General features: G+C 47.8%; 1 protein-coding gene and 1 pseudogene across 1 annotated transcript; both read right to left on the bottom strand.

Annotated features, from left to right (window-relative positions):
• Positions 1-266: 266 nt before the first annotated feature.
• Positions 267-3,159, bottom strand: C3H1orf210 (chromosome 3 C1orf210 homolog). The gene is made up of 3 exons (XM_052175637.1): positions 3,100-3,159; positions 1,174-1,286; positions 267-1,001 (listed from the first exon to the last, which is right to left on the bottom strand). The coding sequence occupies exons 2-3, from the start codon at positions 1,190-1,192 to the stop codon at positions 685-687; spliced, it is 336 nt and encodes a 111-aa protein (XP_052031597.1). The 5' UTR covers positions 1,193-1,286; positions 3,100-3,159; the 3' UTR covers positions 267-684.
• Positions 3,160-6,306: 3,147 nt separating this feature from the next.
• The window catches only part of LOC127681177 (40S ribosomal protein S5-like), a 26,927-nt pseudogene continuing 8,500 nt past the window's right edge, over positions 6,307-24,733 (bottom strand).

Raw genomic sequence — 24,733 nt, 5'->3', positions numbered from 1 at the left:
ACATGTGGATCCTGGGGATAAAACTCGGGGGGCCAGACTTGGCAGCAAGCCCCTTTACCTTCTGAGCCATTTTAATAAAATGAGCTGCAACCAGAGACATGCTCGTGGAAGGTAACCTGGAGGAGAGAAGGCCTGGGTGGTATTTTCCAGCTATGAGCAAAGCATTTACTAGGTTCAGAGAAATGTAAAAGGAACGACTTCTTATGCTAGTCCAAAATGAAAATAGATTTATTAACTGCTGTGAAAAACATGATATATCTAAGTCATATACTTTATTGATAAGAAAAAAATTTCAGTAAGAAGTTTGGCACGGTCTTCTCCTGCTGGGGCCTGTGTGAAATAATGGCCCACTTGTGACTTGGTCAAGGCTGCCTTCACGAGGGGGGGGCAAGGCAGCCCAAGGAGGGCGTAAAGCAGGAAAGTGGGACCAAAAAAGAAATCAAGAAAGAGGCCTGCTCACAGGGGCCTCTTCCCACACTCGTTCATGCACTGTCAGGCTGTATCCTGGGACAGCGGGGAGCCACCACGGAGAGTTAATGAGAAACAGAATTGTCACTTTGGCGACCAGTGTCAGAAAACAGGCTTCTGGTCAAGCTTTAGGTACTAGCGAATTCTGACCCTGAGACTTGAGGTGTCCCTGTCTTTACACTGCCAGGCATGGAAAGAAGTGTCCAAAGATGGGGCTCAGAGGGAGAAGTGGTCCCGGCTTCCCGTCGTCTCCATCTCACCAGCCCCAGGCTGAATGTAATTGTCCTCGATGAAGCCATCATCGTCGTCATCTTCTCCCACCTGTGGATGGTTCCCACCCCCTGCTCCGGACAGCGGGCGATGCCGGTAGCTGGCCTGGTATTGGCGGCAGAGGTGGCACTTGGCAGCGAGTGCGATGAGAATGGAGAGGATCACTGCCCCCAGCACAACCCCTACCATCACAGGCCATGTCCGGTCCCCGGTGGCCAGTTCAGGGGTGGGGGTTGATGCATTGGTGGCCCCTGGGAACCCGGCTGCAGAGAAAGAGATGGAGTTACAAGCAGTCAACTTGTAACTTGGGACTCCTGGGGGCGGCGGAAGGGGAAGGGGGGGGACGGAGAGTGTGGGCAGAGAGAGCCCTTCCTCAATCTCAGTAGATTAGGGGCCCAATCTGTCCTCAACCCCCCACACCTCTCTATCACTCACTTGTGTTTGTTTCAGTCATGGATAGGTCTGACAGCGGTGAGCCTTGGCCTCTGCCAGAAAAAGTCCTGGCTCCAGAGACACCCCAGGCTCCAGGCAGCCCCGGGGCACAAGCCCTGAAAAATAGAGGTGTAGGGTTATGTAGAGATCGCACCTTCCACGCTAGTCTAGCAGCCGTGTTAGAGTACTATAAACGCCAGAGGACAGCACCACTGCCCACATCACTGGTCCACGGATAGACCCAAAGCTGTTGTCTGTGGATTTCAGCTCTAGAACAGGCGAACAAACGGGATTTCTCATGTTCTTAACAACCACACCTTAAGATTTAGGTACCAGCATTATGCTCACAAAATCCATAACACAAATGTAACTACTATTCCTGCCTCACTGATGGACGCCTGAGGTCCCAGAATTCGAACTCAGGTCTCTAACACCAGATTGCAGTCTGGCATGCTCTTGGGCAAGCTGATAATAGTCAGGGCAGAGACCATTCAATAGCAATTGTGTGGAGCTACCCAGCTCTGGTGCAGACTGCAAGAACGGAACAGAGGAACACAAGAACGGAAGATTGTCCCCAGAGAGCCAGAGCAGCCCTGCCTCTCTGTTCCTTCATCAGGAGCCTCTCCTACTACATACCTCAGGTCTTCCAGTGGAACCATCTCAGAGGGCCAACTGAGTATGAAAAGGCCCTGACGAGGGTCACGGCATTCAGGGCCGAGAAACCCTGGGGGAGGGCATCTGAGCCGGAGAAGAGCACGTGTGTACGATTAGGCTTGGAAGCCTCTGAAGAAGGGGAACTGTGCATGGAGAGAGGCACACAAACCTGAGGCACATCAAGGGAAGGGAGAGGGAACAGCTGGGGCTGGGCAGTGTCTGCTGGAGGGTGGCACGAGTCAGAGACATCATCCCTGGGCAGAGTAGCCAGGTAAGGGACTGAAAAAACCAGCTTAGAGGCCTTTTCAGCCACAGTCCTCAGTGTGGTACCCAAAGGATGCCCTTACTCAAGATGCACCACTTCCTGCTCTGGTGATTCAGCCCTTCTCCCTACCTTCTGTCACAGCTGTGTCCAAGCTACCTACTCTTTGTCCCTCTAGTTACTGTCCCCAGCTTTGATCTCCTAACAGGCATCTAAACTCAGAGCCTATGACTACAGCTCCCCGACATGTCCTCTTCTTAGTTGAGGGGGTCTCAAAACCAGCATGAGACCCTGAAACCAGGCTCAGTCACTCCTCAACTCTCATTCAAATCCGTTTTCATTCAAATCAGACCAGCCCAGCTGGCAAGGTTGCGCCAGGGTCCACAGGTGATCTCTGCCTCATCAGCATCCAGTCAGAACTGGCCATTACCAGCCACACACTTCCCTGAGGCAGAGGGTTGGGTATGCTGGTGTAAGCCTGTGATTGGGGCCTGGGAAGCTGGGTTTCTGGGCTCAGTGCACCAGGCTTGTAAAGTGAATTCAGGGGTGTGGGGGAGAGAGGCGATTGTATGGGGGAAGGGAATCCTCAGAAACGGAGCATGCCTAGTTAACTCATTCATTTCCAAGCAACCTTTGGTTGCCTTCTGGGGACCTCTCTCTAGGCACACAGTATTCAAAGGACAAGAGTTTGTTATACTACAATGAGTTCATTTAGACCTTTCAAAGGTTTTACACCTGTCCCCTTCCTCCCCTTCCCTGCTCAGTAAATTCTTCCCAAAGATATACACAAAGTCACATTCTAAATGCCTCAGAACTCACAGCCCACACTTGTCTGCCCATCCCCCTCCAACTGTCATTTCACAACCCACAACACAATAATACACACTCCTCAGATCTGCAGATATGCACACTCAACTGGATCTAGATTCTCTGCTGCATGCAGGAGCCCTTATGGATCAGAAGAGACCTGAGTACCCTCTCCCGCGACCCCAATGTCCCCTCTCCGCTCCCACCTTCAGACACTGTGCACAGTCCGTGGAGGTGGCTTCCGGCTGTGACTGCTGAACCTGGACAGGTGGGCCGGCCAGAGCAGAAGCTTGACTCACCTGGAACAGTGGTGGAGTGGGCGGGGCGGAAGTGCAGGTGAAGAGAAGGCGGAGCACCGGCCAGGGTTTGCAGCAACCTCAGCAGGGAGAACTCATCTCACATCTCACCAAGGGTTGAGGGGGAGCAGGCTTGCTTCCCTCCCCCACTGCTACAGATTAGTACAACTGGAATGCAGAAGGGACCCAGCCTGTCCCGAGGAACCGATCTCAGCAGGCACTGCTACCGGCCCTGATAAACAAATGGATTTCCAGTGCCAGTACAAAGTTCAAAGTTGAAGCTGGGAGTTTTACAGACCTGCAAAGGCAACACGCCAGATGGTGCCATCAGGGGAGAGAGTAATGAGCAATCTTCCCAGGCAGAGCCTGAGGGAAGCGCGCGTGCTCCAAGCTCCCTTGAAAAGTGCTAGCACACAGTGTGTGTGTGTGTGTGTGTGTGTGTGTGTGTGTGTATTCAGGGGGTTCAAACCTTCATCCAGATCTCCTGTCCCCTTGTCACCACTTGCCAGGCCCTTAGCAGAGCCTGGGACACCCTTGGTGCAGTGTTTGTCAGGGTCTTGGGTTCATTCCCACCCAGCCTGCCTCCTAGCTACCTGGATGTTCTCCCCAGGTAGAAGACAGCATCAGAGGCTCTCTGGACTCTCAGTACCCAGCACAGTACCCAAGGCTGGACAAGATCAACAGATGACACAGGGAGAAAGGATTACCGGTGTGTGGGTGCTCCAGGATCCACAGGACCAGCCTGGTCGAGAGAGAGCTGCCCAGAGGTGTTGCTAAGTAGATGATTAAGGAAAAGTTCTGAGATGCCCTCAATTTACTGACAAAGGGCTGCGGCTGGAAGGAAAGAGAGCAGGGGCGGGAAGGGTTAATAACTTACAGGCGGCAGGCCTGTGAGAATCTGTGTTATCTTCTTGAGTAAGTGTTAAGACATTGAGTGGTAGGCATTGCCTGCAGCCTTTACCTGAAGCAACAGTTGCTTCTCCACGCAATCAGCCCGTCCCAAAACCTTTCCCAGTTGTGAGCAATATCTCTTTCCTCTTGCCTGTAGCCAGTGTGGGTTCAGTGCCTTAAAATGATTGCCTGTTTTAATCTCCATTATAAAGTCCTGTGGCAAAATAAAATAAAATAAAATAAATAAAAAAATAAAGTCCTGTGGCTTTTTAGATCACTCACTCCTGCGCTCCAGCAGGAGCGTGGTGGGACTGTCTGCAGGCTGGAAGTTGGTATACAAGGCCTGAGACTCTAAGGATGAAGTCCCACATCACCAGTAAGAGCCCCTTCCCACAACTGCTACCTAGCCTTGCTGGGGATGCTGGTAGGGAGTGTGGCAGCCTGTACCAAGGCAAGCCCTTTGGGGCTAACTCTGTAATGGGTCACTCAGTTGGTTCCTTTCTGAGATTTCTTGGTCTGATGAGGTTTGTGCTGTTTTGTTTAGGCTAAGTGTGTATTTAATTTTATTTTGAAACAGGATCTGTCTATGTAGTCCTAGTTGTCCTGGAAAGATATCTTTCTCTTTCTGTTTCCCAAGTGTTGGAGTTAAAGGCAGGTGCAGTCACAGTTTGTCCGGAGAGTTCTTATTTTGTTTTGCTTTGTTTCAGCAGGAGCGTGGTGGGACTGTCTGCAGGCTGGAAGTTGGTATACAAGGCCTGAGACTCTAAGGATGAAGTCCCACATCACCAGTAAGAGCCCCTTGCCACTCTACCTTGGCTCACCTCCTTTCTTTCCCAGACCCTGCATTGCCTCCTCTTCCTGGGCTCTGCACAATGTGACCCCAACTTTCCAACAACACTTCCAATTCCTGCACATATCTATCTCTAGCCCCCCCCCCCCCACATACACACACCTCCAAAGTGTATTTCTCCTAGGCTCCTCACTTCTAGGGTCCCAACTTGGGAGCTTTTAAAACAGAACTTTCTCCCGCACTCCCCTCTCCTCTCTTCACCTTGGCTTTTGCCTCTACAGTCCACTGCTGTGGGGTGTTTTTGTTTTTTGTTTTGGAACCCCGGGTGAGCTATGAGCTGGGAGCCATTATGTGATGTCTATATCTATCTTGTTATCACATCATATCCCAGACATCTATAATGGTGACAATGAATATGTCTGAAATAAATTAATGAGTTGACAATAAATTAATAATTGATATAAGTAAATAAAGTACATTAATAATTGACAGGTAAAGAGCCTGGGAGGGATGACTGGTGAGGTGGAAGATGCAGACCTGGTGGGGATTGAGGTACAGATGGAGGAAAAGTGGGGATCCTATGAAAATGGGGAGACAACTCAGAAAGCCTGGGGTGGAGCCTGGGGCAGAGCCTGGGAGGAGAAACAGATGAGAGGGAAATGGATGTTATTACCGGTGGGACGACGAGGTACCAGGAAAAGTGGGTTTTATTTTATTTTTGAAGCTAAGAAATCATTCACCAACAACTAATCTAGTAACATCTACCATGTCCCAGGCACTGTGCTTGTTTTTAAATGGAGATATTTCTGTAATATAACCCTATTCTCAAGACCTAAAACCCATCCTGTTAGCCATTTTGAAGCATTTGAGATTACATTACTGTGTGGCTCTTACTGTAGTCATGGTACTTTTCTCATACCAAAGGACACCCTCTACCCTTGCCCCCTCATCTTGTCCCCTGCCCCTGGTTCCTGAATAGCCCCATGCCACATTAACTCTGACCTCATCACTGGGCCCCTTCCCACTCTGCATTGTACCCAGCATTCTTCCTTTGCCTCTGTTCATTCCGTCTGTTAATTTTCCTTTTCTGGATATTTTGTATAAATGTAATAATATGTGAACCTCATATGCTTACTTATTTTATTTAGATAAGAGTCTCACTATGTAGCCCTGAATGGCCTAGAACTCACTATATAGACCAGGCTGTCCTCAAACTCACTGCCCCTGCCTCCAGAGTGCTAGGGTTAAAGGTATGTGCCACCACCACACCCAGCCCTGCACCAGCTTTTGAAAGGACTAGTTCATTTGGGTCTCATAACCATCCCATGAGGGAGATGCTAATAATCCCCTGGCCAGGTGAAGAAAATGAGGCTCTGAGGAAAGAACGAACGTGAATCCCTGGCAAGGGAAATAAACAAATGGTCCACACGCCCATCAGTCCTTTATTCCAAGAATATTTCCTGAATGCACACTATCCAATAAGCAAACTACACAGCAAGCCACTGGCACTTTGGGCAGGAGCTCTGCTGCAGTGCGACCTTTCCCTGGCAGCCTCGCAGCCGTGCGGTGAGCTCTGTGCACATTGTCGACCGGACGGCGGTCTCTCATATCAGTGACGGACAATAGCCCAGCCGAGAAACAAGACTCTTTCAGAAAATGGTGATCGCTACAAGTAAAACAGAGTGGGAGAGATGGCTCAGTGGCTCTCCAAGAGCACGTGTTGTTCTTGCAGAGGGCCTGGGATTAATTCCCAGCATTCGTGTGGTAACTCAAAAGCATCTGTAACTTCAGTTCCGGGCATCTGTCATGTCTTCTGACCACCATTGGACTGGCACCAGGCATGTAGCAATTACATAGGTAAACATGCAGGCAAAACACTGCACACGTACAATAGAATAAATTCTTTTTGTTTCCTAAAGTAAAAGTGCTACATTGGGGCAGCGTTGGCTCATACCTTTAATCCCAGCACTTGGGAGGCAGAGGCAGGTGGATCTCTGAGTTCAAGGCCAGCCTGGTCTACAGAGTGAGTTCCAGTTTAGCCAGGGCTACACAGAGAAACCCTGTCTCAAACAAACAAACAAACAAACAAACAGAGAATAAAATAAAAGAGCTTCATGTGACTGTGGCAGTGGCTGTGACTTCAGAAGCTCAGGATAGGAGGGGACTCACTAATTTAGGCACTTTACTGTTGCTGTGACTGGCACGCGGACAGAACCATCTAGAAGGAGGAAGGGCTGATTGTGGCTCTCTGTTTCGATGTTTCTATCAGGAGAAGGAAAGTGCCAGTTGCTCAGGTTGAGGCAGTGAGAGAGTAGTGGAGGTTGTTCATATTGAGGTGACACAGAAGCAGACATCAAAGTAGGAAATGGTAGGAGATGACACCTCTAGGTCCTCAAGGACCTAGACACCTGCCTCTTGCGGTTAGCTCCACCTTCCACACTTCTGAGGACCTCCTGGCTACCATCGGCGGCTGAGACCAAGCATTCAAAACATGAGCCTATGAGCGACATTTCATTCCCAAACCATAATGTCCCACCCCATCCCCCAAAGGTTTACGGTGTTAAAATCTTATAATGTAAAATTTAGCCCAACTTCAAGTGTCCACAGAATCTTAACCTTTCCAACATGATTCAAAAGTCTATGTGGAGTCTCCCCTGAAACTCAGAATACTCTTTTAGCGGTGAGTCCCTTCCTGTACATAAAGTAAAGGTATAAACTTCAGTGGTTAAGAGCATGTACTTCAGTGGTACAGAGACAACATTCTATCTTAAAAGGGGAGGAATCTTGCTATGAGAAGAAACAGTGAGATCAAAGCAAGGCCAGTCAAGCAAACCTTAAGCCCTGTAGCCCCATAACCAACATCCAGGGCAGCGCATCACGACATGCACTCCAGCAGACCTGGACAGCTCTGTCTCTGTGGTCTTTTCTGTTTTCAGCACACATGGCCTCTCTCTTGGTCTGGACCTATTTCATTCCTGAAGCTCTCCTTGTCAGACACCCACATTCCTGGCATCTCAGACATCCTAGAGTCTCCACTGCAGCTTGGAACTCACTTCACAGGCTTATAAATAACTCATAGGGACTTTAACCCTGTTATCTTGCCAGGCCTCATGGCTCCCCTCTAGAGAGGATCTTTAAGGATGATTATACGACTCCATAGATCAGCACTACATGTATGCATGTATGATACAAAATTCTACCACCAGCTTGAGCAGCTGCCACACCCCATTGGACCAAGATTGCAGAAGAGTGTCTGCGTGTCCAAACAGCTAGGCTTGGCCACACAGTTCAGTTTATCTTTCTTCTTGATGGCATAGGAGATGGAGGAGCCCTTGGCAGCACTGATGAACTCATAGGCAAGGCATTTGGTGATGGTCTTGATGTTCTGGAAACCCAAGGAGCACCTGTGCACAGCAGCCAGATGGCCTGATCCACTCGGCTCAGGGGGGACACATCTGCAACCTGCTGTCTCACTGTCCCAGCCCATCCAATGTGTGTTGAGTCTTCCCAGGGTGGGGGTGGGGCGCTGTTGATAGCGTTCACCTGGACCTGCAGAAGGTATCTCACCAGTGAGCAGGTGGATAATCTCTAAGGCACGATTGACGATCCGCAGCCAGGAGCTTCTTGCCATTGATGTGACGATCATCATGGGGTTAGTCAGAAGGCGCTCTGTGACAGTGTGCTTTGCCGAAGTGCTTGGCAGCAGACCGTCCCGCACTGTGGGTGGGGCAGGTACTTGGCATACCTCTCCATCACGGCAATGCAGTCCTTTAGAGAAATATCATTTATCTGCACATCATCAGTGTTCCATTTCCCAAAGAGCTTGGCGTCTGGGTTTCTGCCACCTCTGGTGTGGCTGTCTCCCACTCAGTCATTCTGAAGGTGCAGACCAGGCTTCTCCGTCACTCCGTGTAGACCACGCACCGTCCTGGCACAGACATGAAGATGGAAAGACACTTTGTCAGATGGACCCACTGGAGTAGACCACATGGTGGTACTGTCTTTGCAAGGAAAGGTGGGGCTTTGCCAGATTCCGAAGGTACTCATGGCATCTCTGTTCCTGTGTATCCACAGCCTCTTTCTGTGAGTCTCTGTCTCTCTGTCTCTCTGTCTCTCTCTGCCTCTCTGTCTCTGTCTCTCTTTCTCTTGCTCTCACTCTTTTAGTTGATACAGGATTTCTTTATATAACCCTAGCTGTTCTGGAACTTTCTGTGTAGAGCAGAACACCAGGTTGGCCTTAAACTCACAGAGATCCTCTTGCCTCTGCTCCACAACTGGGATTAAAGATGTAGCCACCATGCCTGGCCACGGTTTCTCTTTAATGATGCTGTTCTCTCTATGGCTCCCTTACCCACAACGCTCAGTAAGTTCACTTTCTGTCAAACTACAAGTCTTTTACTTTCCGCCTTCTGCTGTTTGTTGGCAGTTCTCACTATAAACCTAACTAAAATCAGTCAGCAATACCTACAGCTTGAATGCTGGGCCTCCTTGGAGTTTTAGTTTTCTCTGCCAAATTAGTCCATTACTTGTGAATTCAATCTCACTCAATTTTTCAGAATACGGGAAAAATACAGACAAATCCCTTGCTAGAATATAGCAGGAAAAGTCTCTAACTCAAATACCCAGTAGAGTTTTGTTCCTGTTGAGGTCTGCCACTCTAGTGTAGCTGTAGCCATTTTGTTCCATACCTACCAGTCATTGGCACAGAAAAATAACTTGACTCAGATCAAGATCATGTTAATCACATATCCCACTGTATTCTGTATGAGGTGTGTTAATCTTCAGAAATTCCTCAAAGCTTTACATAGGACCCATCAAATCAAAGGTCAATGTGAAAAGTCCTGTCTAAAATGACTTGAGCCTGAGCTGACCACTGGGAAACCCTTCCTGCACCTGTGTACGAACTTTTTGTGGGTTTGGTGGTTTGAGCCTTTATAAGCTGACAGAGAAAGTTGCTTGGGGTTGTGGTGCAGCCCCTAAATTCCGAGCCATGACCCTGATCGATCAGCCTCAAGGTATGCATTCAATAAACCATGCCTGTCGGACTGTGATTGGTGTTTGTGTGATTTGTGGGCAACTCCTGGATCTCAACAGTTCCCATCTGAAACTGCATGAGCACAGCCTTTATTGTTCACTTTCCTGCCAGGATTCTGGCTTCTAAAACCCACCAACATCTCCCATTCAATTCTGCTTATAGCATTTTAGGACTTCTGTAGACTGCTTCTCCAAATGTTTCCAAATTCCTTCCAAAACCCAGCTCTAAAGGCCTAAAACCCACGTGGTTAGATTTAATCAGAGTAGTGTTCCCACTTCTGATATAAAATTTTACAACATTTAACAACTATTACATTTTATTTGTAATTTTTTTATTTGTGCATACAGGTGCAACACACACACACACACATTACAGCATGCTTGAAGAAATCAGAGGAGAATGGCTTTCAGGAGTCAACTCCCCCTTTCTACCATGAAGATTCTGGGGATAAAACTCAGATCTTCAGCCAGGTCCCTTTACCCAAAAGCCATTTTGTTGGCCCACAATTTAATCATTTTTTTTATTAATTATTTTTTGTTTGTTTTTTGTTTTTTTCGAGACAGGGTTTCTCTGTGTAGCCCTGGCTGTCCTGGAACTCACTCTGTAGACCAGGCTGGCCTTAAACTCAGAAATCTGCCTGCTTCTGCCTCCCAAGTGCTGGGATTAAAGGCGTGCGCCACCACTACCCAGCTATTAATTACTTTTCGGCCACATTACCTGACTAAAAAGATTCCAAGGAGGGAAGGTTGGTCTGGGCTCATGGTTTGAGAGGGTCTCAGTCCACGAGGGCAGGGAGAGTGTGGCTGAGTAGCCAGTTCACCACAGCGAAGCTTGTCACAGAGGCGATTTACCACACGGCATGCAGACCACCAAGCAGAGACCAAGACAGGAAGTGGGCAGAGGCAGCATACTCCCCAGTGGCCCACCAGTTAGGCCCCACCTCCTCAAAGTTTTGAGAACAGTCCCAAACAGTACCACCAGCTGGGGAGCAAACATTCAAAATATGAGATTGAGGGGAGACACTTCAGAGTCAAACCATAACCCTGAGGGCGGGCTAGGTAAACTGAGATCACAACCATGTCAATATCTGGGGGAAGAAAAAAACCAGCAGAGAGCACAGCTGCCTTGCTCAAACACAGGAAGGATGCTGCTGGATGGACCGTGGCTAGGGAAGTGAGAAAAATGAATATCGGTGTCTCAGAGTAGACACTGTGTGAGTAGTGTGTGAGTCTACTCCGCCCGAGGGTGACCCATCCGTTGCGGTTTTGGACTGGGGAGCCAGGGTAGAAGCGGGGAGGTCAGATAGAATGTTGATGCGAGCATTTAAGTAAGAGTAAACGTGGCCTCAGAGAAGCCAGGAGGAAATAGAGAAAATGCTCAGATTACAGGCAGAGTCGATAAGATTTGCATATTGGATTTTGACAGCAATCAAGAATTCCTTCCTAGCCGGGTGGTGGTGGCACATGCCTGTAATCCCAGCACTTGGGAGGCAGAGGCAGGTGGATTTCTGAGTTCGAGGCCAGCCTGGTCTACAGAGTGAGTTCCAGGACAGCCAGGGCTACACAGAGAAACCCTTTCTCGAAAAACCAAGAAAAAAAAAATTCCTTCCTAAAGATCAGAGCCAAAGCAGGAAGACTATAGTAGGACAGGATGTGGGGAACTACGCTGCTAGGACCCTTGGTTTGGGGTACAGTAGATACCTAAGAAAGATCCTAGAAACACGTACAGTATGCATAGAATAAAGTAGCCCAGATGCAACAGTCCTGAGCATGTATGATGGAGAACCAGCAAAATGTGGAAACCAGGAAGAAAAAGATCATGGGTCTGGGCAAGCGAGCCAAAGAGCTGGTGAGAGAGAAAGCCACAGAGTGTGCCAGGAGTGGAGGCCAGGGAGGGGAGGAGACCCAGGCCAGGAGGCTGGGAACTAGGGAGTGGCCAGCACGGTGAGAGGCAAAGCAGTCACAGAGGCGTCCTGGCCAGAGAACAAAGTTTAAAAGGAGAAGGCTGGGTTAGCTCTGTAAAATCTGCAAATAAGTCAACTATGCTCTGAAGCCAGCGAGCGGGAGTCTCGGAGCACCTTGACCAGAGCTGCTCGATTAGAGGGTGCGTGTGCCTGCAAACAGATCCCCAGAGACTACTTCTTCAGGGAATTCTGCTATAAAGGAGCACAGGAACAGCAGGCACTGGAGAAGCGCTGAAAATGGAAGAAAGCTGTGGTTTTCTTTTAAGGCCAAGAGCAGTGGACTATATTTGTATGCTGATGAGGATATTCCGGGAGAGACAGGAAGGGGCTTTATGACACAGAGTGGGGCTATTCCCAAGGAGTCATCTGCAAAGGTGGGGTCAGGTACACACACAGAACTGGTTTTGGAAAGTTCCTCTGAGTCACAAGAGGAAGGTGACCTATATAGGTAAATACACCAGGGCTTAGGTGCAAGCTTCAGGAAGTTCTTTTTGTTGGTGGTTTGTTTTGTTTTGTTTTGTTTTGTTTTTGTTTTTTTTTTCCAGAGCAATAGGAAGCGTTGTGCAGGAAGTGTGGGAAGGGGAGGCTGAGGTTGGAGGAGAGAAGGGTGGGAATTTATCACCCCAGGGAAGGGAGAGAGAACAGGTTCAGTGTGATCTGTCTAGTGCTGGTGTCTTAGCTATTTCCCCCTCATCGAGATGGCTGAAATAGCTTGACAAAGGCAGCTCACATGAAGAATAATTAATTTGGGGTCACAGTATAAAGAAAGAGACACAGTCCATCACGGCGAGAAAGCACGGCAGGGGAAGCACAAAGCCGTTGGTGGTGGTGTGCTCTGGTCACAGAGTCCGCAGCCAGGTAGCAGAGTGTGAAATCCAGCGCTGCACCTGCCTTCTCCGTTTCCCCAGAATTCTTAGTCCACCAAAGGATGGTACCACTGCTCTCTGGGTGGGTCTCCTCTCCTCAGTCCAACCTCCCTGGAAACAGCCTCACAAACACTCCTCGCCTCGCATTCTCTCCCGAGGGATTTTAATCCAGTCACACTGACAGAGAAGATTAACGTGCACCAGGAGATGGTGTTTGTTTTTCTGCCATTCCAAGAGTAGGTGGGGAGAAGGTGAAGAGGGCCTGAGCCCTGGGGATCTGCCAGGCAGAGAGGACCCCGAGTGACTGAGAGAGGAGCCAGGAACTTGGCTGCAGCACCGGAGTGGGCATGATGGGAAGGGGGTCTGGTCAGGATGCCAAGGGAGGGAGGAGGGTGTTCCCCACCACAGAAAAGGTGGAAAGATCCTTCCACTTCAGGGCCAGATGTGGTGTACTAGAGAGGTTATGTGGGAGACCGGAAGAGGCAGGTGGATGGTAGCACCAGAAACCGAGGTTACTCTGGGAATGCAATTCTTGATAAGGCAGGCCCTGGACTATAAACCAAGTTGTGACCCTGAGGCGGGGCCTGCACAACCATGTGGCTTTGCTCTTATCTGAGGTATGCGGTTAACCTTCAGAGTCTTGGTTCCAAGGAGAACCTTCTAAAAGCTTCCCTAATCAGTAACTGGTGGAGTTCAGACCCGGGCTACAGACTCTGCCTCCAGCTCCTGATCAGTACTTTCCCAGTTACGACCCAACTACTCTCTCTACACTGAAGACTTAAACATCCAGCCGCGGTGTTCAATTTTTCACCGCCATTCGGAGTGACAGATAGCAATCGCTTCTTTTGAAAGGCACGATCATATTTCCCAAGGAAAGCTCTGAGTGCTACCCAAGCTTAGCGGGGACGCTGAGCAGGCAGAAGATGAGAAGCCCACACCCCACTTAACACTGGCCCCTCCCTCTTAGATCTGACCCCACCTCTCAGCGGCCGGGACTTCTAATCTGAGAGCCTTAGGCCTCCTGTTTGTTTGTTTCAAAGGATTCTCGTTTGTTTGTTTGAAGCAGGGTCTCAGGCAGTCTGGCCTCAAATTCAGAGTGGCCAAGGCTGACTTTGAATTTCTGATTCTTCTGCCTCCATCAACCAAGTGCCGGGGATACAGGTTTGAGCCACCTTGCCTCGCTGGCAGGGTTCTTTTAAAAGGGCTTTAAGAACTGAATAGAATAGTGAGTGTGTATACTCCCCCGGAAGTGCACACACATCAGCCTAGCACTGGTAGACACTCAGGGTTAATCTGTTTGATGAAGCCACAGCTAAAATTCCGCTAGCTGGCTCTAGGTTTTTAACAAAAAAAAAAAAAAAAAAAAAAAAAAAAAAAAAAAAAACAGGGAGGGATTTGTAAGGGTGGGATTGGGAGGAGAGGAGAGAGGCTGTGATCGAGATGTAAAGTGGAAATAATAATAAATTATTATAAAAACAAAACTGCTGCTGTTTGCTGTTCCCATTCTTCTCACGGGGACCTCTCTTCTACTGTACCACTGCGCTGGAATGGGGAATGAAGCCAGAGGAAGCTGCCAGCTTCTTCGCTTCTAGTCACTTCCTGCAACGTGGGAACAACTTTAAGAAGTCAGAAGGATTTTCTGTGGAGGCTGGCCTTCCCCCTCCCCCCCTGCTCTGATCGGCCGTTGTCAACATCCCACACATTTCCCAGTGTTCACAGTATTACTGAAGTCCCACTGAGGACTGAGCTTGAAGCTGAGTCAAAATGAGGCCCCTGCCAGGTATGACGGCTTACACTCTAATATCATCACATGGGAGGATGAGGCAGGGGGATCTCTGAGAGTTCCAGGTCAACCAGCCAAGGTAATAGTTAGAGCCTATCTTAAAAGAAGAAAGCAAACAAGAAGACCTCTAACCCAATTATCACTAAGGGATCAAAGCATTCCGTAACTGAAGGGACCCTCCCCCAGGGAAACATTTCAAGGCAAAGGCTTTCTTGCTTGCTCAAAGCCCAGGGCAGTGTTGTTCCAGGAAGCACTGAGGAAGAGTTTACTGAGTCTCAGAAGTCCCCAGTCACACCACCCTGAAACTCCAGTAAAATTATCTCATAGAGTTGCCACATCAGATTCATCACCCAGGTTCCTGAGACAATTCCATCCAGAGTTCCTGGCTCCACCTGGCCACAGGTGCCATTGAAAAAGAACTAAATGGCACACGGGGTATTAATGACCTGTTTTGATGCTAGGAAACAGCTGACAAGAGCAATTTAAGGAAGGAGGGGATGCTTCTGGTCCCTTCCGGCAGGGAAGGCGTGGCAACAGGAAGAGCAGGTGGCTGGCTACTTTGTATCCAGTCAGAAAGCTGAGCCTGTGGTTTGAGTGTACACAATTCTCTCTCCTCTTTATTTGGTCCAGGACCCCGGCTGTTGGAATGCTGCCATGGTTCCTGTGGGTCTTCCTAATCTAGATAATCTCTCACACATAAACTTGGAGACTTGTTTCCATGGTGATTCTAAATGATGATTCACCGTCAACCTTTAAAGTGGGAAGTGTAACTGTAGCATCCCCTCCCTTACCCACTCTCTGTTACCTCTCGCACCTATCAGGAGCAGAAGCAGCCATTCAGGAGAAGAATTCAGCCATTCAGACAGGGACCGCCACCTCCACCCCTGAGGGATGAACCCATATAAGTGGCCACCTTTGGTAAACCAGCTAGACACAGCTGCCAGCATGTCACCCCGCACTCCCACCCGGTCTGCTGTGCAGTAGGAATAGTAAGGTTTGCTGCATTCTTGCAATTGTGCAGGAAAGGATGAAAGTGGGTGTCTACCCGAGACCCACGGGTAGTGGACCAGCTCACAGGTAGGAATCCTCTAGTAGCACATGCCACCTACACCTGGAAGGAGGTGGTCTCCCCGAGTGTGTGGGAAGCCCCTGCTGTATGAGGTTGCAGCTGTGCACAGGAGGGTGTGCACTTTGATCTCTGCTGCAGGTTAGGAGCAAAGGCCAGAAGCATCACCATGCCTAAGAAAGTCAGTAAGGAGAGGGTCGAGTTGGGGTGCTACCTTCAAACTGTTCTATATCTCCCTGCCCCACCACTGTGAGCCCCAGTGGGCCGGCCACCGCCTTTCACTGTGAAGAGAGCATATCAAGATGGAGTAAGATTGAGTAACCAGATGCATGCACTCCAGCTACAGATCCTGGTGGCTGTGGGCCTGGTGGCAGTATTCCCTCACAAAATGTGCTTCGCATGCTAAGTAGGCTTGCTTTTGTTTGAGATAAAAGGACAATAGGTCACTTGTGTCATGGGCCATTGGATGCTATGGGTTCTAAGTTTTCAGAGTGACCTGGTGTAACTTAGAGGCAGGATGCCCTAAAAGTTCTTGCCAGCCCATCTCTCCTGGTCTGCCTTTTGCCTTCATGGGAGGCATCCATCTCCCCACCAGAGCGGAATCTATTGTTGGTGTTGATGTTGTTTTAAGAATAAATTCCTGGGACTGGAGAGATGGCTCAGTGGCTAAGAGCAGTGACTACTCTTCTCGAGATCCTGAGTTCAATTCCCAGAACCACATGGTGGCTCACAACCATCTAGAATGGGATCCAAAGCCCTCTTCTGGTGTGTCTGAAGAGAGCTACAGTGTACTCGTGTAAATAAAATAAATAAATCTTAAAAAACAAACAAACAAATAAAAAAGAAGTCTGGCAGGGGTGGTGCATGCCTTTAATCCCAGCATTTGATGAAGGGCCAATGCACCAATGAAGGGGGCTTAAAAAGAGAGAATGGGGTTAAGGGAGTGTGGTCCCTGCCCAAGCACCTCTTCCTCCTGAGGGACCACACACACACAGAGGCATGGTATAGAATAGAGTTTATTCAGGGCAGAGAATGGGAGTTAGAGAGAGAGAGAGAGAGAGAGAGAGAGTAGAGAATAGAGAAGCGGAGGCGGCCATGACCATGTGGAGGGGGGAGGGGAGGAGAGCCCAAGAGGGGCAGAGAGGTGAGAGTGCCAAGAGGGAGAGCAAAGAGAGAGAGAGAAGAGGGGCAAGTAGCCCCTTTTATAGTGGGCCAGGTCTATGGGGCGGGGCCCAGGTAAGTGTGGGGTGGAGCTTAGACAGAATACTAACAATTGGGAGGCAGAGGCAGGTGGATTTCTGAGTTCGAGGCCAACCTGGTCTTCAGAGTGACTTTCAGGACAGCCAGAGCTAAACAGAGAAACCCTGTCTCAAAAAACAAAACAAACAAAAGAGAATATATCTCCCATGTTTTCTGAGTTTATACAGATTGGTTTTCTGAAATCATTGGCGGGAGGTGGTGTGTGCGTGCGTGTGTGTGTGTGTGTGTGTGTGTGTGTGTGTATGTGGTATGAGAGACAGAGAGAGAGACAGAGAGAGAGAGAGAGAGCACTGTACAGAATGTAGTAGCCTTCCTGGGAGTGTTGGCAGAGACTTCTAACCAGCTTCCTCTGGAGGGAACACAGTCTAATGGGCCTGTTGCACTTTGTAGCTGTTAATCCAACCACTGGGGTCAAAAACTGAGTTTTACTCTGTAACCCACCTGAGGACTGTTTCCTCATGTGAGAAAAAAAGACTAAAATGCACCCCAATAACTGAGAGTCCTCAAAGTGTAGACACCACCTATTTCAGGTGTTACCAGAGTTTTAAGGTGCAAGTTTGAGCTCTGGTCTCCCAATAAACAAGCCACACCCACCAGCCTTTAACCCTCCAGTTAAAGAGAGAATAGCAAAAAGCTTTCTCTGTGTGTGTATGTGTGTGTGTGTGTGTGTGTGTGTATTTGTGCACATGTGTCGTTGTTCCTTTTCTTTCTTTCCCCCTTCCCCCAACACACACACACACACACACACACACACACACACACACACACGATGTTTCTCTGTAGCCTGGCTGTCCTGGAACTCTTTGTGTAGACAAGGTTGACTTTGAACTCATAGAGCTCCACCTGCCTCTGCTTCCTGAGTGAGGGGATTAAAGGCGAAGCAAAAAGTTTGATCCTAGGAGGCCACATTGGGAAGAGAGATAAAGGAGTCCTGTGGTGGGCACTGATCTGAGGGTTAGGTCTAGACAGTGAAAAGAGCTATGTAGAGTTTAGCAGTCTGGTCAAGGTATGGTCTTGATTTTTCATTACCTCAGAGCCGGTGTGCCCTACAGTGCAGTCCAGGAGATTGTCAGAACTGTGAAGGCTTAGGCCCCATAAGGTGCTCGGACATAAAAACATTTGCCTTGCAAACCTGACGACCTGAGTGCCAACCCCAGAAACCAAGGTGAAAGGAGAAGACAACGCCCAAAGTTTATCCTCTGTGCCATGGCACACTTGTGCGCATGCGCTCTCTCTCTCTCTCTCTCTCTCTCTCTCTCTCTCACACACACACACACACACACACACACACTCACACCACACCACACCATACCACACCACACACACTAATCCTCATCATTGTGAATTAAATATAATATTTAAAATCCTGTCATAATTTTAGTTGTATTGGTGTTTTGCTTGCCTATATGTCTGTGTACCACAGGCATGTGTCTTCAGAGGCCAGAAGAAGGTGTCAAATCCCCTGGATCTGGAGTTACAGATACCTGCGAATGATCACGTGAATACTGGGAATTGAGCCCAGAACTTCTGAAAGAGCAGCCGGTGCTCCTAACCACTGAGACACCTCTCCAGAAACCCAAAATTATTTTATGTTTTGATTTTATGTATACGAATATTTTGCCTACATATATTCAGTTTCACCATGTGTGTGCATGCGGTGCCTGCTGAGGCCAGAAGAGGGTATAGGATCCCCTTTGAATCGCAGTTACAGCTTTGAGCTCCCCACCCTGTGACTTCTGGTAACTAAGCCTGGGTCCTCTGCAAGAGCACCAAGTATTCTTAAACACGAAACCCTCTCCCCAGCCCCAATTAAAAGGAAAAATATTAAGAATGTAAAGTCTGCGGAAGGCAAGGTCCTCCTCCGGGTTACACCATGGCTTTAGCTTTTCCCTCCCCCTAGCATGAGATTCTTCAGACTGCCTCCCCTCTTGCCAGGAGGTCATGCTGACCACTGTAAGCATTCAAGACCTGTTAGCTGTGTTACCTGTGGCTGTCCGAGCATTCGACTGTTTATGCTCCTAGGTAAACATCATTCCAACCAAGGTCAGTAAGAACATGTTATGCTTTATATCGGGCTGATATCATTCCAGCTCTCAGGCCGACAAAGGAAGGGAGCCAAAGTTTGAGGCCAGCCTGGTGCACATATGAAAATTCTGTCCCAAAGAACTCGGAGGCTCAGGATGTAGCTCCGAGGTAGCACATGCGCTTTGTAGGCACGAGCCTCAGGTTTGACACACAGCACCGTAAATCAGTTCTGAGCTGTAAAGGACCAGAGCCTGTTCTGAGTGTTGACTTCAGCCCCTAACCTCAAAAGATCCGGAGCCAAACAGCCTTTGTCAAGCACTTTGTATAATAGGGACTTCATTCAATGCCTTTTCGAATTAACTAGGGCTTCCTTTAAATAAAGGCTTGTTTTTAGAAGCTTGCTTTCTTTCTACTTTTTCTTATAAGGAAAAACAATGGATTCAAATAATCTACAGTCCTTATCACAGTTTGTCACAAACACCTGCCTTATCTTTTCAGACAAGAATGAACACACACCCACACACGTGCACACATATACACACACACACCACATACACACACACACACACACACCACACTTTCTAACCTCAGAACACAGCCTCAGTCTGATGTCCTGGGAATGCTTGCTGGCAAGCTTCCTCTCTCTACAGTTATTTCCTGGAAGAAAAACAAAACTCATTTTTCAAGTGATGCTACATCTTCAGATGCTGCTGAGATCAAGGAAAAGCCCCACTGTTACCAACAATCAACCTAAACAAAAAAGCTTTTTTGAAATCACTTTCTTTTTCTTCTCATTTAACAAAAAAAAAAGGTTGTGTTTTCCCCTTTCTTTGCTGATCAACAAGGAAGGCTGGTTTATTAAAAAAGCTGGTTTTTCAGGCAAAGACAGAACTTAGGCCTCTGGTCAACATGTTGTTCATTATAACCTTAAAGTGAATTTCATAAAGTTATTTGGGCAACATTTACCTTGCTTTTCAAAATGAAGTTCTGAGCCGTTCATGGTGGCTTTTAATCCTAGCTCTTGGTAGGCAGAGGCAGGCAGATCTAAGCTAGTTCAGGGCCAGCCTGGTCTACAAAGTGAGTTTCAGGACAGCCAGAGAAACCCTGTCTCAAACAACAACAACAAAGCAGTTGTGTAATTGGGGATGTAGCATTGTGATAGAGCACTTACATAGTATGTATGAAGTACTGGGTGCACAAGTGCACACACACACACACATTAGTTGTGGCAGTCTGTACACAGAGTTAATACAAGGATGGAATATTCAAAAATGTAGGCTTTGGGTTTGTACATAACAAATAAATATCTTAAATACTTTTCAAAATGCTCTAGAAGTTGAAACACAAGGGCATGCTTTAGAAGAAGATAAGAATGTGATTATACACTTGGAGAGAGGGGGAAAGGACCTTGGGAGCATTCCATGTCCTTTAAGCCCTGAAGCAGAAGAAAGCAGCATTCAGTTTCTGTGCTGGCTTTACAGAGCTGATGTGCCGTAGCTTCTCCCAGAGGCAAAACCATGTCTCTTGCTCCATTTCTTTCATAAAATGAATTGCACAGATGCCTGGGTGATCTGCTGCAGCCTGGCAGGTTTGCCTGAGAGGAGTCTTAGTTACAGAGAAGAGAACTAATCTGACTCCAGCTCGGGCAAGGCCTCGATGTCAATCTGCTTTGCTTTGAAGGTGCTGAGGATGCTGAGATGCTCGCACCCCATGCTGAGCTCATACTGAGCCACATCCCCAGCCCCTTGGTACCAATTTGGGAAGATTCCTTTCTCCCCCTGATAGTCTCTTAATCCAGCCCAAAATTTCAACAACATTTTTCCCTGCATTATTTGCATAACAATTTCACCCAAAGGGATCGCCTCAGTTCAACCAGGAGGAAAATTTTGTGCATGGAAAGTTAAATCAAATTTACAGACATTTCCCAAAATATTCCATTGTACTTTTACAAGCAGTTTAAGGTCCAAGAAGGCACATAACAGACTGAAGAGATGGCCCAGAGGTTCAGAGCTCTTGAAGCCCTTTCTCTGGGCCACAGTTCAGTTCCCAGTACCCACATCTCCAGCTACAAGGGACCCCACCAAGGCTCTCTGACCATCATGGGTGCCTGCATACACATCATGCACACACACACACTCACACACACACACTCACACACACACTCACAGACCATGTATCACTCGTGTGTGTTCACAAAGAATGAAATTCCATCTTTGGGTGTTACTACGAATGCTTGAGTCACTTGGGAAACAGAGGACTCAGCCAATGGGCTTTTGCTGTTTTAAATCAAAGAAAAAAAATAAGAAAATAATGCTCTGAAGTAGAACTAAATCCATCAGCATGCCTTGGTGTTCTCATGTAAAGTGGATACTTCTTGCCTTTTTTTCCCAAGAAAATAAACACTGAAGGCGGAGTTGCCTTGTGAGTTTTACTTAGAAAGGTCCACCCAGCCTACAGCCATAAAAGAACTGACAAGTGTTTTCTTCTAGCTCTTTTATTGGATTTACTTTTATTTATTTAAATTTCCAACATATTTAGGCTCTATCTTGCTAGGTGATATAATTTTTTTTAAAAGAGAGACTTGTCAGGGTATTGTAACACCATTGTTAAAATGTCCAGCTTTGGGCCCTGTACCTCACCTGAGCAGCAGAATAGAGCTATCCTGGGGTGGTGGTGAGGAATGTGCAGGTGTGCCAGCCCCAAGGCTATGTGTGTGAGAGAGCTGGCCCTGCCCCTCATCTGGGGTGGACGGGTGAGGGAGAGATGCCCCAGCTCCTTCTGCAGTAGGGCAGTGAGCTGGCCCTGAGGATGAGAGCAGAGATGAGACAGCTGGCTCAGTCTCACTGGCTGCAGCACTCTGGGCCCTGGCGTCTTAGTTAGGGATTTACTGTGAACAGACACCATGACAAAGGCAACTCTTATAAGAACAACATTTATTTGGGGCTGGCTTACAGGTTCAGAGGTTCAGTCCATTATCATCAAGACAAGAGCATGGTACAGTCCAGGCACAGTGCAGGCACAGTGCTTCATCTGAAGGCTGCTAGCAGAATACTCACTTCCAGGCAGCTAGTGTGAGAGTCTTGAAGCCCACTCCCATGGTGAAACACCCACTCCAACAAGGCCACACCCACTCCAAGGCCACACCTACTCCAACAAGGCCACACCCACTCCAACAAAGCCACACCTCCAAATAGTGCCACGCCCTGCGCCAAGCATATACAAACCATCACACCTGGGCAGCACAATAGACCATTTTATGAACGTTAAGTTTCTGCCTTTATTGATGATCTTGGCTTATTGATTGATCTCTTTGGCTCTCTCTCATTTCTCTTTGATGTTATTTTCCCTTTGGCTCTATCCATCTGCATATTTGTGTGCCAGTACCAAGTTATCCTAATTATTAAGACTTTAGATGTCTTTTATGTTCTAGCAAACACTGACAAGAAATAACTCAGAAACCAGTTACTTAGACGCAGAGCAACCACTGTTTGGCTAGCTTGGAACTGTATATAGACCAGGCTGGACTTGAACTTACTGCAATCCTCCTGCCTCTACCCTCTAAATGCTGAGATTATAAGCATGAACTACCAAGCCAAGCAACTGTTTTGTTTCTTCAGTTTCTTTGTTTGCTTTGGTTTTGGTGTTTTGATATTGCTGGTGATGGAACACAAGGTATTGTGAGTGCTGTGTGAGTGCCTTGCCCCTGAGCTACACCCCCAGCATTAAAAAAAATTCAAATTTTTGATACAGGGTCCTTTACCTTGACATGGTCCAGGGTGACCTCTAGCTCTCACCTCAGCTCAGGAAGGTCTTGGGTCTGTGCCACCAGGCTTCACTATAGCAATTGTCCTATAATGTCCTAGTGTCAGGTGTTTGGAAGGTCTGGGATGGTTCTGGGTCACTCTGTGCCCCTCTCATGGGACCACTGTCAGAGAACAACTGGGAGTGAAACAGTATTATAGGGGCTCTCTCTCTCTCTCTCTCTCTCTCTCTCTCTCTCTCTTTCTCGTCTCTGTCTCTCCCTCTTGCTGCCTCTCTCTGTCTCTATCTCTGTCTCTGTCTCTCTCTCTCTGTCTCTGTCTCTGTCTCTCTCTCTCTCTCTGTGTGTGTGTGTGTGTGTGTATGTGTGTGTGTGTGTGTGTGTGTGTGTTTCCTTACAGCATGGTAGTTTCAGACTGTAGAAATAGAAGTTCAAGGTTACAGTGAAGTGCTTCTATGAAGATACCTTGCCTTTCTGATATGTATCACACTGTCTACACGGATGTGTGCACATGCTTATGTGTGCACATGTGTGTGTGTGTGCACATGAAGGTTAGAGCTGACATCACACATCTTCCTTAGAACTTCTGCCTGCATTTATGCATACACCCCGCATTCATGCCTGCCTCTGGAGCCAGAGTTACAGGTGGTTATGAGCACCATGTGGGTGCTGGGAACCTCAACTCCAAGTCCTCTGCAAGAACAGTAAACACTCTCAACTGCTGAGCCATCTCTCCAGCCCCTTCATCTTAATTTTTGAGATAGAGTCACTCATTGACTCTGGTGCCTGCTGAGTGGGCTAGGCTGGCTGGACTCTGGGGCTCTGCCTGTTCCCACCTCTTCAGTGCTGGAACAACAGGCACATCTGTCCAGAAGTTTGCAGGGATGCTGGAGCGTCTCAGTTCCTCAGGCCTCTGTAGCAAGTGCTTTGCCCGATGAGCCTCCTTCTCGCCACTGTTTACATTCTTCTAATTGTAAGTGAGTCATAATCTCATCCAAACCCGAGAGGAGGCATGACTCCACAGCTCAGTGGGACAAAGGTCAAGATTATGTTGTGAAAGAAACATTTGTCAAGCAAGAAAGATCTGCCATATACATCTCACTTTCTGATGGTGACAGAACACACACATACTGTCTCTCTTGGTTTTCTGACTACTCTTCTCCTTCTCCTTCTTCTTCTTCTCCTCCTCCTCTTTCTCCTTCTCCTTCTCCTTTTTCTCTTCCTCCTCCTCCTTCTTTCTCTTCCTCTTCTTCTTTTTTGACATCTTTAAAAAATATCACAATGTATATGTGTGCTGTCTATTTGAGTGTAAGCATGTAAATACAGGTGCATGTGCATACAGGTGCATGTGAATACAGGTGCATGTGAATACAGGTGCATGTGAATACAGGTGCCTATGGAGGTCAGAGAAGGACACTGGATCCCTTTGAACTGGAGTTACCAGCTCATAACCATCCAGTAAGGATGCAGGGAATCAAACTCTTGTTTCTGCCAAGACAGGTCATGCTCTTTTTGTTGGTTGGTTGGTTGGTTGGTTGGTTGGTTCTGAGGCAGGGTTTCTCTGTGTAGTCCTTGCTGTCCTGGAACTCACTCGGTAGACTGGCTTTGAACTCAGACATCTACCTGACTCTGCCTCCTGAGTGCTGGGATTAAAGGCATATACCATGGCAGCCTCCTGAGAAGTCACACTCTTAAGCTCTAAACCATCTACCTCATTATCTAAGAAGAACGTGCACCATCCTCTAAGTCATATTACCCCTCCCTGACTAGTGTCCTCAGGAGATACTTGGTTTTTAAGTAGTCTTTCTCAAAAGTGGATGCTTCTTGAGGAGAGTCACTGGTAATTATATACCAACCTTTTCTTATTTCCAGATGATATATTCAGTTCTAACTATAGATAAGTTCCTGCATCTTTTTTTTTTTTTTTGAGGGAGGGTTTTTTAGGGGTTGGACATAAGCAACACCATGGGCAGGGAATGCTCTTTCATTGATTCTCTTCTCCAGCCTGTATGTGAGGCCAGGGCTGATTGCTTTTATCAGTCAAACAATGGGGATGAATACTCTATGTAGAGATATGGGGTCTCACATGAGAGATACTGCCCACT

Source organism: Apodemus sylvaticus, chromosome 3 (assembly GCF_947179515.1).
Source record: "Apodemus sylvaticus chromosome 3, mApoSyl1.1, whole genome shotgun sequence".
NCBI classification, from domain to species: domain Eukaryota; kingdom Metazoa; phylum Chordata; class Mammalia; order Rodentia; family Muridae; genus Apodemus; species Apodemus sylvaticus.
The sequence above is the reverse complement of the archived record's forward strand: the minus strand, read 5'-3'. Positions and strand labels throughout refer to the sequence as shown.